The sequence below is a fragment of the Artemia sp. Qi Xiang Cuo genome, chromosome 19, assembly GCF_049724085.1.
Source record: "Artemia sp. Qi Xiang Cuo chromosome 19, ASM4972408v1, whole genome shotgun sequence".
NCBI classification, from domain to species: Eukaryota; Metazoa; Arthropoda; class Branchiopoda; order Anostraca; family Artemiidae; genus Artemia; species Artemia sp. Qi Xiang Cuo.
This window is the reverse complement of record NC_142812.1, coordinates 44,002,273-44,019,049: the sequence shown is the minus strand read 5'-3', so window position 1 is coordinate 44,019,049 and position 16,777 is coordinate 44,002,273. Positions and strand designations below refer to the sequence as shown.

At 35.2% G+C, this 16,777-nt stretch overlaps 1 protein-coding gene across 2 annotated transcripts in view; it reads right to left on the bottom strand.

Moving 5' to 3' along the window:
* LOC148940892 (anoctamin-10-like) overlaps positions 1-16,777 on the bottom strand; it is a 155,485-nt gene that overhangs the window by 9,662 nt on the left and 129,046 nt on the right. For both annotated transcript variants that reach the window (XM_089105291.1, XM_089105292.1), the window contains exons 9-11: positions 14,805-14,894; positions 12,196-12,390; positions 4,351-4,542 (exon numbers count right to left, since the gene is read on the bottom strand). In XM_089105291.1, the coding sequence (XP_088961417.1) occupies positions 4,351-4,542; positions 12,196-12,390; positions 14,805-14,894 (477 nt within the window). The remainder of the gene's footprint in view (positions 1-4,350; positions 4,543-12,195; positions 12,391-14,804; positions 14,895-16,777) is intronic.

Sequence of the window (16,777 nt, the reverse complement as noted above, 5' to 3'; positions counted from 1 at the left end):
ATGCAAAGAAATTTAATAAGCGAGGAAAATGGGTTTAATTTAAATAATGCAGTGACAAAGAATAAAAAACAAAAAACACATTTATCAATAAAAAAAATTTCGAATATTTCAACTCCACATCCGGGAGCCTTTATCAACGGGGAAAAAAAGGAAAAAAATAAGTTAAATCATCCAAAGAAAAAGACAAAAAAAAGACAACAACACACAAGAGATAGAAAAAAAGACAAACAAGTAAACAAAACTCAAATCTTAATTAAACTTCCAAGACACTGCAAAACTCTAATCACAAAAAAGACACCGAAAATATCTAGTAGAGTAGATATTTCTCCTCACTAGATTCAGATTGGCACTGCTTTATTAAACCCGTTTTTCTCACTTAATTTTTGTAGATGGAAAAACAGTGTGGTCTAAGAAATTATTAAGTCCCAGAAATCCATCATCCATACAGGGTTACCTTGCCGGGTTAACCTATAATTTAATATATAGAAACAGAGCGGATCGGACAATACTTTACACAGAACCTCTTGTTTTATGCAAGCACGCTCAAACATAAACGTGTACTTACAACTATCTCCCACTTTATCCTCTAACCTCCACTTTATCCTTTATCCTCCCACTTTATCCTTCCAAAATATTTGCAGATAACAAGTTCAAGCTAGAAACGTGAAACTGTTTTACATCAATTTTGAAATTATGGAAAAACTTAGGTTAAAAAAAACAACGAAAGTAAAAAAAAAGATACTCCCTCCCCTGATAAAAAATGAGACGGCATAAAACAATTTTGAGAGGCACCTTGCTGTCAATTTGTGACGGCCAAAAGCCTAAGCCTGTTATAGAAGTGAGGACCAGAGACCCGAGCGAGCGGAGACAGGCAGGCAAAAGCTGGCAAAACCAGCTCTTTTGTTATAAAGGTATACGAATATATAATATCTGATCTATATATATAAAAATTATCGTCAGCAGCATATATCTACAAAACAAGCTCACATAAATGAACTCGTGATATCATTATTATTAGTAGAATTATCTAAAATTAACATTTCATTGAAAATGCAAAACCCAAACAGAAAAAGACAGGATTTAGTTCTGGAAGCAAAAAAATATTTTAAGCATTCTCGACAAAATAAAACGCTAATTAATCAAAGGATCTCAAAAATGTTTCACCAGATAAAATATCTTTAGTATACAATCTAATCACTTTCAAAAACTATAGAAAAAAATTGTTTCAGTAGCCTCGAAGTTATTAACCAGACTACAAAACATTAGACTGTTTTACAAGGCGACTTATTGGTCTTACGAACCGTAATATACCAAGTAACATTAAATTTTAAACTCTGGAAGCACACTTTAGCATTATCAAAAATCAAGAATTAATTAATGAACTCGAAATAGGAACTCGAGATATCCAGTTACAGCTGCCCATAGCATGAAGAATTTCAAGTAATGATGTGACTTTCTAAAGTTAGTTCAATCTGAAGTTCTGAAGCATCAAAGTCACTCATTGGATTTTGGGCTCATGCGGCAGAAATCGTACCAAATAAAAGAAAATCACGCCATATAAAAGATCATTATCCTGAAACTCCGGTTTTTCGCGGTTACAGCGATAGCTGCAACCTAGTAAAAGACGAACATGACCCATAGTAACCAAAAAAGTAGCCTGAAACCCCTAAAATGATGTCGCATCGAAACACAAAGTACACCAATAGAATTGCCATGGCCGAAAATCCTATACAGGAAACTTGGCTTGGCTATACAACTAGGCTATACAATCTTGGCTACACAATCTTGGAAACTTGGCTATACAATCCCTTGGCTTGAACAAAAAAGAAAATCCACTGGCTTGAAAAACAGAGAAAATCACTTTTTTGGCATGGGAAGCATCTTTTTTCGTTTTTTTCCTCCGCAGCTAGCTGGGCACCGGAACGCCATAGAGAACTGTTCAAGGGCTTTATCCAGGCACAAGGGGAGCTAGATACAGTTAACTGTTTTACAAAAAACACAGCTTACCCATAAGGCGTTGCTGCGATCTCAAATGAAAGAAAACTCAAGAAAAATTCCCCCTCCCCCGCAAGATTCCCTTCACTAAAAATTACCCATACGGAAAACCTCCCCAGAAAGTTCCTCCCTCCCACATAAACCTCAGCAGAAAAATTTAATCCCTCCCACGGAAATTCTTCCCTTGTAAATCTCCCCGACAATTCCCCCTCGAAAATTTCCCTCACGTGGAAAATACCAATCGTTTTTTTTTAATTTAAAGATATTTAAAAACTAAGGCTAAGATTGTTAGCTTACCCGTGGGCGTTGTTAGATAATTAATATCCATAAAATGTGAATAATGTGAATAGAAGCAATTCTCAAAAATTTGTGTTTAGGGATCTCTAATTTCAGTCAGTGCGAAAAGTAGTAAGAGGGCCTTGAGGGGGTGAGGGGAGATTTTTATACCTAAAACCTTCGCAAGACTATACTCAGCAGTTTCTTAGTAATGCATACAGGAAACATAAGGCCCGTTTTTTAGCACTAGGATCTTACTCGTACATCTAAGATCTTGCATCTTTCTGCAAAGATTATCGTTTTTTAACTCATCTTTGTTCTAAGATCTACAGCTCACTGATCTTAGCAAAAAGTGTAAAGGACGCCATCATCTGCTCTAGAACAATGATGAGAGAACTTTGATGACATACTCATCATTGTTCTCAGACCACTGATCAGAGCATAATGATGAAAGACGTTTGCCTAAAAACTAAAAAAGATGTAAGATCTTAGCAAATTGATGAGTGAAAAACGGCTCTATACATAAAGACACATAGACATACATTCGAATTCATTTATATAGATAGAAAGGAAACCATAGGAAATCATAAATAGACTTAGGGAGCGGCCCCAGGTCTCCTGTGTAAATGTCTGATCAGATTTGAGTGAAGGACATTTTTGGGGTGTGGCAATATTTCGGGAGGACACAGATCCTGCATATCAAACAGTTCGTAGTACGAACCATAAGTAAGGAGCGACGCGGCTCAATAGTAACCGAAACTAATAAACTGAATTTTGACACCAATAGATATATCAAAAGAATCGGCTTATTATGCTGATCCCAAATATTTATGTTTCATTGAGTTTAATGTTACTCGTCAAGGGCTACGAGCCTGAGAAAATTTGCTTGATTTTCGAAAAATAGAGGAAACATCCCCCTAATAGTCAAAAAATATTAATGAGAATCACACCATCAGATTCAGCGTATCAGAGAATCATAATGAAGATTTCCAAGCTCTTGTCTGCAAAAATGTGGAGTTTTATAGTTTTGCCAAAAGAAAGATCACGGATGCTTGTTTTTTTTTTTGTTTTTGTTTTTTAGGGGTGATTGAACAGACCAAGAAGTCATAGAACACCGGCAGAGGACTCATTCAAAGGTAAATTGAAAGTTCGGTGTCCTTTTTAAGTAACCAAAAAATCGGAGGGCAACTACGCCCATCCCACACTCCGATCAAAATTTTGAGATAGCCAATTTGTTCAACATAGTTGAAAGACCCACTAACTATACCTTTGGAGATAACATGACACCCTACAGCCCCTGGGGAAAGGTCTTTAAGTTATAAAATTTTCCCATTGTTTACGTATAGTATTTGTTATTGGGAAGTATGCATACATTTTTTGGATGGGGGGAGGGGGGAGTTTCCAGGGTGTGGAATTTTTAGAGAAATTGTTACACTGGGGGAATTTGCCAGAATCTTTACACAAAATTCTTTTTATATGTCTTTTTTTCTCTTTTCCAACTCAAACGATCAGAAATTAAATAAAAAAAACAGATTTTTTTTTGCTGAAAGTAAGGATTAATGTTAAAACTTAAAACGACTAGAAATTATTACGTATATGAGGGTGGTTGCTCCCTTTTGAACACCTCGCTCTTTACGCTAGTTTTTAATTTTGTCCCAATTCTTTAAGAGCGACTCCTGAAACACAAGGGTCGTTTCATTCAAACAATAAGAAGCTTTTTTTAGAAGTACTAAAAAGTGTATCGTGAAGAGCGCGGTGTTGAGGAGGGGCAACCCCACTCATAACCGTAATAATTTCTGTTTGTTTTAAGTTTTAATATTGCTCCTTAATTTCAGTTGAATTTCTTTTCTTTTATTTAATTATACACACAAAATAAAGGGTGTGCCCATTTATCTGCTTATCTACCTGTTCATTCTTCTAGTAAATTTGCAGCTAAAGTATCAAAGCCCGAATTTCAATTTGGCTCCCAAATGAAAGACCGGGACTTGAAAATGCCAAGGCAGCTTGTCATTAGTGTCAGCAGATTTGGAATATGGCAAAAAAGGTACGACATTCAAATTATGTTCAACACATTAATACCTGCCAGGCTCCAATGTGTCTAACTTTCATAGATGGCGGTCTTTGGAATACTTTGCACATCTTAAAGGCATCAGCGCGTATTTCTAGTAAGTTGTTCAATAAGGCTAAAATACCGGCCATTGGGTATACAGCAGAGAAGAGAAAAACGTAGCCAAACTGTATAAACAGCTCCAAATAATCTTCAATTGTGCCCTGAAATTGAAATGATAAATTAAAAAGATTTCAGTTGCCTTTGCTTTAAATTCTTCGATAGGACTGATACACCAGCAACTTCAGGAAAGACAGAAACATAAACAAACTGCATAAATAGTTCCAAATAATCTCAATTGTGTCCACAATTAACGCTTTGTTTTATTAATTCATAAAGTATGTGCAATCCTAGACATCTTTTTTTTTTTTTTCAAATTCAACCTCAATGTGTATTATACTTTTCCAAGAATTGAATTTGAGGAAATTATCCACTTTTATCTTTCATATTTTGTTTAATTGTCTTTTAAATATCCTAGATATTGACAAATACAGCAATATAAATATATGTATGAAATTCGTTCAAAAGTTAAAGGAGATATTTTTAATACATAGCCGACAGAATACGACGCGTCATCAGACGCGTCGACGCGATGACGCATGGATGCGTCATCTTGTTTTATCCTCCACGATCGAAACGCATGATATGAAAAAGAAATTACATATCCTTAACAGCCGGACTAATTACCTTGAATACTTCGGGAATATGTTGGCTAAGTCATAGGGACTGCGAATTTATGTGGCAGGGACAGGGGTTCCTGGAGGGGAGTTTCAAAGTTTTCCACTTTTTTCCGATTAAGCTGAAATTTTATTAGAAGGTACCCTGTAATTATGGCCTACCAAAAAAGCACTACAGTAGAAAAAAAAGAACTAGAACCTAGAAGACTATTTTTTTCATTTCAAGCCAGAAAACCATAAAAAAAAATCCTGCAAGAATATAAATAAACCGTACACCGCAAAAATACAAGTAAAATTGGAAGATCTAAAGTTCGAGCAAAGCAAGGGTCATTAGGCCTGGAAAGCAGACCTTTTGCTAGGCAAAGGGGTTCGTTAACGAACCGGTTACTGATCTACCAAAATGAATGAAATTCAATGTATTATTTTCAGTCAGGTATCGAAAGGTAATAAGCTACTACTGCTACTATTACTAGCAACAACTCACAGCAAAACCAAACCAAATAAGGCCAACACAGTTTCATAGACTCCTCCTTCATCCCAATCTACTCAAAGCTTCCCTCTTTACCCCTCCCAAGGAGCTCCAATTTCCTTAAAATTCGTTCTCACGAAATCTTCCCCCCCACCCCATTTAAAAATGACCTGCTTTCCATTTGGCCCAAATTGGATGGTCAGAAAGGGCGATCTTTAGTAATCTGTCGTCCTTCAATCACAAAACTTGTCCAAGCTATCTTAACCTTTATCTTATTATAGCCCTAGAAAGTACGATAGAGCCGCATTTTTTGTACAGCTTACTCTTTGAAATGCGGTTAGTCGAACTAATACTCAAAACTATCCTTGGACAATTCCTCTGGAAAACATCTAACCAATCCTTATCCGTCTCCCGAAGCGCTCACATTTCAGTATAATATTTGGCTATTGTCCTCACCGTAGCTTCCTATATTCAAACCTTGATTCACAGACGTATCTTCCCATATTTCAAACATTTCCAATCTTGAAAAACCACCCTTGGCACTGGCTATTCTACTTTTCTACTTCTACTATTCTACTTTTTACATCTTCACTGCATTAAGTATATTTACTAATAATGCTTCTCACGTAAGTGAAGCTGATTGTAAAGCTGATGTAAGCGAATGATACTCAGGTATGGAAAGTTTTTCTTCACAAAAACCAATGAAATTAAAGTTTTTTGTAGCAATGAGAAGCCGATTGATCCTGGTTGATTGCTATTCAACGTATGATTGAACGAAATGTGACCCCTGTGGCGTCTTACTTAAATGATGGTGGAGATCCAATAAACCATCATTCTCCAACGGATATAAAATTTCTACCAAGATATGCTGATATTGATCAATGACGATGTTTACCAGACTCACTGTAAACTATTATGAAACGAAAGGAAATAAGTCTTGCTTTATTTCCTTTCCTAGCTTTAAAGCTTTATTTCCAAGCTGTAACTTGTTTGTATAATGTCTTGCTTTTCTAGAATTTCACAAGCAAACATAACCAAGACTAATCAAATGATATAGACAAGGAATAGCTGTATGTTATTAGTATTAAAGAGTGACAGTTTAAAAATGTAGAAAATATCTTTTATGATTTTCAAAATATTTTGTATGGCCCTATTGCAGCTCGTTTTCAAAACTGAAACTACTGGAACACCTATATGTACAATGCTGTGTGACAGCGGAGTGGATAAAACCGTGGCTCTTGATCCATGGTTTCTGGGTTCAATCCCCTGTGTCTCAAGGAAAGATGGTTGATTTTATATATTTATACGAGCACCTGCATGTAAAATGCTGTGTGACAGCGGAGTGGATAAAATCGTGGCTCTTGATCCATGGATTCCGGGTTCAATCCCCTGTGTCTCAAGAAAAGATGGTTGATTTTATATATTTATACGACCACCTGCATGTGCAATGCTTAGTGACAGCGGAGTGGATAAAACCGTGGCTTTTGATCCATGGTTTCCGGGTTCAATCCCCTGTGTCTCAAGGAAAGATGGTTGATTTTATATATTCATACGAGCACCTGCATGTACAATGCTTAGTGACAGCGGAGTGGATAAAATCGTGGCTCTTGATCCATGGATTCTGGGTTCAATCCCCTGTGTCTCAAGGAAATATGGTTGATTTTATATATTTATACGACCACCTGCATGTTCAATGCTTCGTGACAGCGGAGTGGATAAAACCGTGGCTTTTGATCCATGGTTTCCGGGTTCAATCCCCTGTGTCTCAAGGAAAGATGGTTGATTTTATATGTTTATACGAGCATCTCCATGTACAATGCTTTGTGAGAGAGGAGTGGATAAAACCATGCTTCTTAATCCATGGTTTCCGAGTTCAATCCCCTCAGTCGCAAGGAAAGATGGTTGATTTGCTAAATTTGTATATATAAGTTTTGTTGCAGTGGGTTTGATCTCAGATTATTAATACGAAACCCAGGGTTCGACCTCAGCTGTAGAAACACATTGCAGGGTTGACGCATGGATCATAGTAGACAAAAAGCGTCGTTAATCCAATACCTGCATGAGAAACTTTAGAGAGTTATAAAATAATTGGAAACAATGTGCTTTTTCTTCCACAAGTAGTTGACAAGGTAAGATGTTGAAGTTACAAGAGAAAATATTCAATTCAATTCAATTTATTCAAACAAAAATGAAACATAACACCAATAATAATAAGGATCCTGGAAACGAACTTGTTGAGGACCATAAAAACAAGAAATTGAAAAAAAAGAGAAAACACGGGTAAATTAAAGCAAATTGATTAAGAATTTAGAAAATTATAATATCAAAGTTTAGCAACATTGTTATACAGCTTGCGAAAACCTGTGGATAGCTCGACACCTGACGGTATTATATTCCATTGAAGTTTAGATTTATAAATGGAGGATCGCTGGGCGGAGCTAGAGACACACTTGGGAACAATAAGGGAACGGTTGGATGAACGGAGGCAGAGGCCTTCAGAATTATTACAATTAAAATAAGATAATAATTGGGGAGAAATATTTTTATGGTAAGCGGATTATGCAAGGGATAGATTTAATTTTTTAATGATTTGTTCAAAAGGGATAATACCAAAATCGGAGTACAAGTCCTGGGTGGAATACAGTCCGGGCAGCCGAAAAACTGCTTTGATGGGACGGTTTTTGGCAGATTTTAATTTACTGGTAACTGAAGGATAAGTGTTGCTTCAAACAGATCTGCAGTATGAGATATATGGGTAAACAAAAGAGTAATAAAGGGTGGCAAGGATATCAGGAGGAAGAAAATTATTCACACGATTAATCATAATTACCTGTTGCAAGATTATGGTTCTGATGTAGGAAACATGCGTTGCAAATGACAGGGAGGAATCTATGTGGACACCAAGAAACGTGGCAACTTCGACCTGCGGGAGGAGATTGATGCAATATTTTAGGCACAGTGCTTGCTGAGCTTCATTTTTTTGTGAGGGGTTGGAAATAAAACAACCTGACTTTTCTTGCTGTTAATGGTCATGCGGTTAACGAGACACCATTCCTGTACTCTATTCAGAAGGATTTGAGCAGAGGTGACGACGGATGGTAAATTAGGGCCGGTGATGAAAAAGTTGCTATCGTTAGCAAAAAGTACTGGGTGCACTGATGGACCCAGGTCCGTAACCAAATAATTAATAGAAAGGAGATAAAGTATTGGACCAAGAACAGAGCCCTGCGGGACGCCCCTCCGGACAGGTAGGGGATGCGAGGTCATGCCACCCAGACTCATACTCTGTACTCTACCAGAGAGATAAGTGCCGAACCATGAGAAAGGAATTCCACGAATCCCTATGTCCTTAAGTTTGCTTAATAAAACACTGTGATCAACCATGTCAAAGGCCTTAGAAAAATCCAGAAATAAGCCTAGTACAGTATTTTTAAGGTCAAGTTGGGAACGTATAAACTGTGTGGCGTCGATTAGTGCATGAGCAGTTGAAAATTTGGAACGGAAGCTAGATTGATGAGAAGAAATCAACGAATCTGAAGGATTAATCCCAAATAAAATGGAGGAAAGACGTCGGAAGATAATTCTCTCGAGCACTTTAGATATAACTGGGAGAAGCGAGATTGGACGATAATTAATTATTTCAGGCGGATCGCCTCTTTTTATGAATCGGGATAACAATTGCTGATTTAAATATTTCTGGGAAGACTCCATTGATCATAGACAGGTTTGCTATATGCACAATGGGTTCACAAACATAGGAAGATGCGGTCGTAAGAAGCTTATTATGTATGCCAAAGAAGTCAGGTGTACTACTATTAGAGAGAGATTCGATAACTTGAAGCACCTCTTTACTATCAGTTGGAGAGAAAAACATGGATCTGGGATTCTTGCTAGGTGTACTGACTCGCGAGGGGGAACAGCAGTTAGCATTTGGAATATTGGTGAAATAATTATTAAAAGCATCCGGTACTGAAATTGGGTCAATTAATCTGCCACTGATGTCCTTAAGGTTAAAAGGTATAGATTTTGAATTCCTTTTTTCCAAAGAATTTCATTTATTGTGAAGCAAATTTTTCGCAAGTTCCCTTTGCAGTGAGAGATTTTTGAATAATAATAATTTTTTTTTGCTTCCCGGACGAGTTTGGTATATAGGTCAATAACGCTACTGGTTTTACAAGCTAACTTATATAGGTCATTTTTACGGTATGAAGAGATTATCAGGTTATTGGACATCCAGGGGCGTATATGGGTAGTTTTTCGGTTGGATTTATGGACTGGAAAGGTTGAACTGATAAGATCACTCACTCCCTGTGTAGAACCATTTGTGGCTGAATTAACATCCTGACAATCCAAAACCTTGTTCCAAACCAAATTGACCATCATCATTTAGTGTGGGATGGACTAAAACATCGCAGAAAGAATTATTGGCTATACCCACGGGCGTACTTGCAACTGGGAGTAGAGATCAGAATATTGACCCCCTGGCTGGTACCCAATTATCCATGTCTCCATTTTCTGTTAGGAGTGAAGATACTGTAAAGTAACTAAACTACTTGTTCCCCGTGGATACAACTCGATACCCCAAAATAAGCCAGTAATACCAATCAGCCCCCGCCCCCCTCATATGCATTAACTATAGCCACAAGAGAAGAAGAATAGGTCTAGGTCCTCAAAAGAATTAAAAATTCAGACAGTATATCTTTATTTACACCTAAAATGTAAAATTTAGTTGTTTTTCACTGTTTTTGTTTTTAAAATTTTTTTCACTTGAGTTATCATAGCATTGTTTTTTTTGTTTTTTTTTAATACTTTTTCTTTCACTCAGCCACATTAAATAAACTTTTTTTTATTGAAATTGTCCTACTTATAAAAAGAAAGAAAATGCAAAAAAAGTGCCGTTGGCGAGACTTATAGACCAAGGCAGCTACTAGAAAGTTTTTTCCCTTCTAAAACAACTATAAACCTGAAGCAAAATTATTCTCCAAAGACAAACAAACAGTCAAATACTAGGCTAGGACGAAATGTGCCAAACAGTGAAAAGACCTCATAGATAAAATTAAGGCAAAAAACTTTATACGCGCAAACGATGTACGTCTTTCAAGACAAGCAAATTGATAAATAAAATTATTAACTAAAAATACAGAATATTCTTGAACACAAACAGAAAAAATAAATATGCACTCAACGTTGCACATTCAGCAAGCATTTGTGAATCCCTCTGCAAAGAAATTACAATCATGACAATACCCAACCTGGGGATTGTGACTTTGTGTACATTCCTAAGTCGTCAAAATAGAATCCTTATTAAAAAAAAAATTCATGATTTTCATACTTATGACCAACTCCACTCTCTATATTCGGGGTTCTTGTAGAAAGAGAGTTTTTTATTATTCAGTTGCAGGTACAAAATGTTGACATTTTGACACATGTTAATATGAAAATATTGACACATGCTAGATCTAATTACTTGTTATTTTTCTAATTTAATATTCTTATTAACTTTTGTTTTTCTAATTAAGTCTAATCATTTTTTTTTAGTTTCTAAAATAGTTTGTTTAAGAATAGACTCTGCATCCCCGAAAACCTGGACAAAAGAAATAAATTTGCTTTTGTGAAATAGAATCAGTGATCTGTGCTTGTAACATCTAAACTTAATTTAAACTTAATGTAAAAAACTTAAACGTAACACCTAAACATAATCAAATAAAATCCAATAAAAACAAAGTAATATGATTGGATTTGCAGTTATGGTAGTTTGCAGGTCTGTGGGTAGTGCTTTGTGGTCATTCACAAACCAAGCATTTTTTACAGTCTTCAAGGCAACTGGATTCAGCACAAAGTACTAAAACTAGGGGGGAAAGCAGAAACAAGCAACTGTAGATATTTTTCAAGCTATTCGTAGTGTTTTAAAGTATTTTTCTGTTCACCAAGGTGAGTGATGACTCTCATCGAATTTAGAATTATTTCACAGAATTATTTCAGAGAAACTCTCAATATATACAAAATATTGTGTTTCTAACCTTAACGTAGGATCATTCTCATGCAAGTAGTTTGATAAAACATTTTTAAAATACTATTTCAACCCCATAGATCTGCTTAGACCCATAGATCTGCTTAGGTTACCAATGGTAGTATTTTGCCTAGCCTGTGCTGTTCCAGCCAAGGCCAAAGTTAGAGCTAATTGCCGTTGTTTGACAGATTAAAGTCATAAGTTAAAAATTTGTAATATGTAAATTTAAGCAGCGACTATGCAAGTTTGAGCAGGATTACAATATCAGATAAGAAACTGTATTTCATTATGTACACTATTAACTGTTTACGCTCAATATCATCACGTCAGCACGGCTTTTTCACAATTGTTCTTTGGTAGAACTTTACTCAGTTTCTCAAAATCACCTTATTCCTCCCTATCCCATAAAACGTTTCCTGGAAGCCAAACCTCAATTCCCAGAGGGTGAGACAAAGCAGGGTATACTTCCCAATAAAAATCGCATAAACACCGTCACCTATTATCTTTCCATTATTTTTTATTGTTTTGTTCCATTCTTTTCTGCTATTTATTTATTTTCAGTGCAATCAACCAGACTTATGTTTCACCTTGCTTTATATGGATTAGTAATAATAATTATGATAATAATAGTTATAGCTATTTTGATGTTTTAATTACTCACATAATAGCTTTCAAGCAGTCCCTCGTCCACTGCTTGACGGTATGCTGGATCATCACTTGATATTTCGTCTATCTTCAAGTTTCTTATATCTTCAGCTGTTAGTCGGTATTCAGGATCTTCTTTTTTAAGACGAGCTTCTAAGAATCGACGATAACGCTTCTTCTTCGCTAAGTAGTTTACGAGCAACTCCTCCATCTTAGATTACAATAGTTTCTTCAATTAGTCTCTTATAAAAGTGAAGTTGCCAATAACGACAATTCAATGGGTGCTGAATAGTCGTCAACGACAATAATTTGCGACAAGTCAAAGAAAGTCAAAAAAATGGAAATCAATCTAATTAGCACTCAAAAACAAATAAACACAACGTTGAATTTCAGTTTTTACGCAATTTTTTAGTTTTATTTACCAAATAAATAGGGTGATAAGTTACCTATTGGTATGGAAGCACTCTCTTCCTCACACACCAATCAACACATCTTGAACTTTTTTTTAGCAGTTAATGACACTAAAACCAAATAAACGGGATAGAGGATACTACGGGATACCATCAACAAATAAGCGGGATTTCCCTCGTAAGGTAAATTCGCTCTCAGAAAACCTGCTAACAAGATGATTCTGGTAAAACTGGTTTTTCTGTTTCTAACAAGTAGAGGGTTGAACCAACTCTCCACATAAACCATCCAAAGAACATAAAACATAATGTTAAATGATAACGGATCTCGAAAGATCTCCAAAATTGGTTACACTGATTTAAAGTTAGTTATATTAGGAGACGTAAATTTTACAGGAGAACGGAAAACCAAACAATGAAGAAGATCTCCAAAATTGGTTACAGTGATTCAACATTCGTTATATTAGGAGATGTAAATTTTACAGGAGAAAAGAAAACCAAACAAGGAAAGAAGATCTCCAAAATTGGTTACACTGACTCAAAGTTCGTTATATTAGGAGATGTAAATTTTACAGGAGAACAGAAAACCAAACAATTAAAGAAGATCTCCAAAACTAATTACAGTGATTCAACATTCGTTATATTAGGAGATGTAAATTTTACAGGAGAACAGAAAACCAAACAAGGAAAGAAGATCTCCAAAATTGGTTACATTGACTCAAAAGTTCGTTAAATTAGGATATGTAAATTTTACAGGAGAACAGAAAACCAAACAATTAAAGAAGATCTCCAAAACTAATTACAGTGATTCAACATTCGTTATATTAGGAGATGTAAATTTTACAGGAGAACAGAAAACCAAACAAGGAAAGAAGATCTCCAAAATTGGTTACAGTGACTCAAAAGTTCGTTAAATTAGGATATGTAAATTTTACAGGAGAACAGAAAACCAAACAATGAAAGAAGATCTCCAAAAATGGTTACAGTGATTCAACATTCGTCGTTTTAGGAGATGTAAATTTTACAGGAGAAAGGAAAACCAGACAATGAAATATGGGTTGGTTTGGTTGAGGTTGACAATATCCTTTGATTCCGGCTTAGATCTGTCTTACATTTACCAATGTTTGGTTGTTTTGTATGCAAGTATAAAAGTCACTAGTACATCAGCCCCCAGAAGAAAAACAGGGAAGAGAAGTTCTTACTTAAGATTCGCTTTAACAAAAAACTAAGGAGGAAAAACGAGTTTGACTAAAATAAAGCAGTGGAACAAAATAAAAGATAAAAAAAATTTGATACAAAAAATCCAAATAATATATTTGTATGTTTTTGGTAGTTGTTTTTTTTTTTTAGTTGTTTTTTTCCTTGTTTGATTTTTTCAATTGTTTCTTTTTCCTTATTTTTTTTTTTTTTTTTTTTTTGTTAAAAGAAGCTTCCGGACGTGAAGTTAAAATATTCAGATTTTTTTTTATTATTTAAAGTTTTATTGTTATTGTTGTTTTATCTTTTGTTTTGTTCCACTGCTCTATTTAGATAAAACCTTTTTTTTTTCTTAATTGTTTGTAAATGGAAAAGCAGTGTGGTCTAAGAAATTTTTCACTTTAAGAACTTGTGGTCTTTGCGCAATGTAATCTTTGCGTATTTGACACCCCCTCCCCCTCGTCCTTAAAGAAAACCTTATTAATACGGCTTGGGTTCACTCTCTATAATCTATAGACTCTATCATTGGTTCTCTTACCTGAAAAAGTTCGATTTGAACCACTTGAACTTAGATAATGGGTCTCAGACAGGATAATTTTTACCCAAAACGAAAAAGAATACAGAGCCCTAGGAAGAGCATGTTTCTAAGAATTAATTTTCATATAGCATCATTTTTGATGTTCCAATTTTTTTCATTTACTTTCACATAAATTCATTTTTAAGAATCTTCTTTGTTTTAATTTTTTTTAGGAATCTTAATTTTCGTAATTTATTTTTTTTTATTTTTTAGACGTACATGTTTTTTCAGGGTTTTCATGAGATTTGATTTCTGTACTGAAAGAATTTCCTACTTAGAGTTTTATTTTTATTCTTTAGCTCAATATGAATCGCTCAATCATTTTATTTGACTGAATAAAGGAAAAAAACAATTGACAATCTATTGCTAGACTTCTCAAGCTATCAGGAAATTGCCTACGGTGAAATCCAGCCCTTACCCTAGATAGTAAAGAAAAAGCCTTACCTTTTCTGAACCATACCGAAGTACTATCGGCAGCAGCGCCTCTTCAAAATGATTCAAGAACTGTAAAACTATCAACATCGTTGCGATTTGCTAAAAAAAAAAAACAATATTAGAACATAAAAGATACATTGCTCATGCCTAACAAAAATCGCATGACTACAAGAGAAGATATAGGACAACAGCAAAAAGTGATAAAATACACAACTAGTTAAATATTGTACCGATACTTTTTCACTTGTTGTTATGCTTAGCCAATGATGAGAACAGCTGAAATCTGATTTGTTGGATGCTTAGCCAATGATGAGGACAGCTGAAATCTGATTGGTTGAAATGGTTAGTTGGAAATCTAAGCAACCATGCATGTTCTCACAAATTAATAAAAACCGGGAATTTTATTTTTAATAAAAAAAAGCTTCATTATGCAAATATGTAGTTTTTGGTAGTGGTGGGTACAAAATAAAAAAAGCATTTGGCATAAAACAGCTAAAGAAAGTGTAGCTTTTCTATGAAGGTGTAGTTGTCCTTAGGGATAAACAGATTTTTACAAACGAAAAGCGAAATTCTACAGACGAAAAGTGTCGTCAAATTTAATGAATTAGCTTTGCTTAATTACTTTTCTAGGCGAGTGGTTAGCGCACCGGACTTGAAATCCTGAGGTAAGTGGCGCGAGTCCCGCTGTCGCTGGTTATTTGGTGTGGACGGGGGTCAAATTCTGTAAGCTCATCCGGAGTCGACCCAGCTCTAAATGGGTACCAGGAGAAATCTGGAGAAAAACATAAGATGCGTCGGAGGATTTGCCCCCAACCACGTATGGCACTCCCGGCCGAAGGCATTGAATCAGGAGATCGGTACCTGCGCAACGCAGACCTTGGGTTAGCATGGAAAAAAAGTAGAAACTTTCATGGTTCAATGGGGCAAAAATAAAAACCTTAGAAAACCGCGGTTTTCAAGCATAAACAAATCTGAGTTGATTCCAGGGTGTTTTCATTTTGATTTCATTGGCACTTTAAAACATTATTAGTAGTACATAATTGCTAGTTATTAGTAGTAAATTTAGTAAATTAGTGGCACAGCATATTAGTAGGACAGTTATTACTTGTACATAAGCCTTGCAGACAGTAAATAACATTATGACAAGAAATGAAACTAAAAATCACTATAATTATTGATAAAAAAAAGATACAGGAGGACACGTAATAAGAGAAGAGAAGTGTATCCACGTAGCAGTGGATAAAAAAAGTGAATGAAATATCAGCTAAAAACATCTAGCATCAAATAGCTTAAAAAAGTGTAGCTTTCTTTTTAAGGTGAAGTTGCCCTTAGGGGTCAACAGGTTTCTACAGAAGAAAAGCAAATTTTTACATACGAAAGGTGTTGTCAAATTTAATGAATTAGTTTCGCTTATTTACTTTCATGGTTCAATACGGCAAAAAGAAAAAACCGTACGTTTTCTTCGGCAGTTAATGATGCTGAAAACAAATAAGCGCCATGTTATAATTCATAATTTCTGGGATATTATATATAAATATTTTATAAGTTATAATTTATAATTTCCCTCGTAAGACAATCTCGATCTCAGGAAAACTGCTAACATGATAATTAGGATAAAATTGATTTTTCTGTTGCTAAGAAATAGAGGGTTGTACCAAGTCCCTTTATAGATATTCGAAGAGCAGAAAAAAATGATGCTAAATGACAGAGGATCTCCAAAGATTTCCGAAATCAGGTACAGCAATTCAACGTCCGTTCTACTAAGAAACCTAAATTTTAGAGAAGAAGAAGAGAAACCAGAACAACGCAATTTGAGTTGGCCGACTTATTATCCATCAGACATTTGCCCAAAGAAGATTGTTTTATGACCCCAATTAATAAAAATGGATTTAAATATCAAAGAGCTCAAATATCTAAAGCTTTGCAGGCGAGAAAGCAAGATATAAATCCTTTCGTAAAAACTGTAACTTCTTAGTAACTTG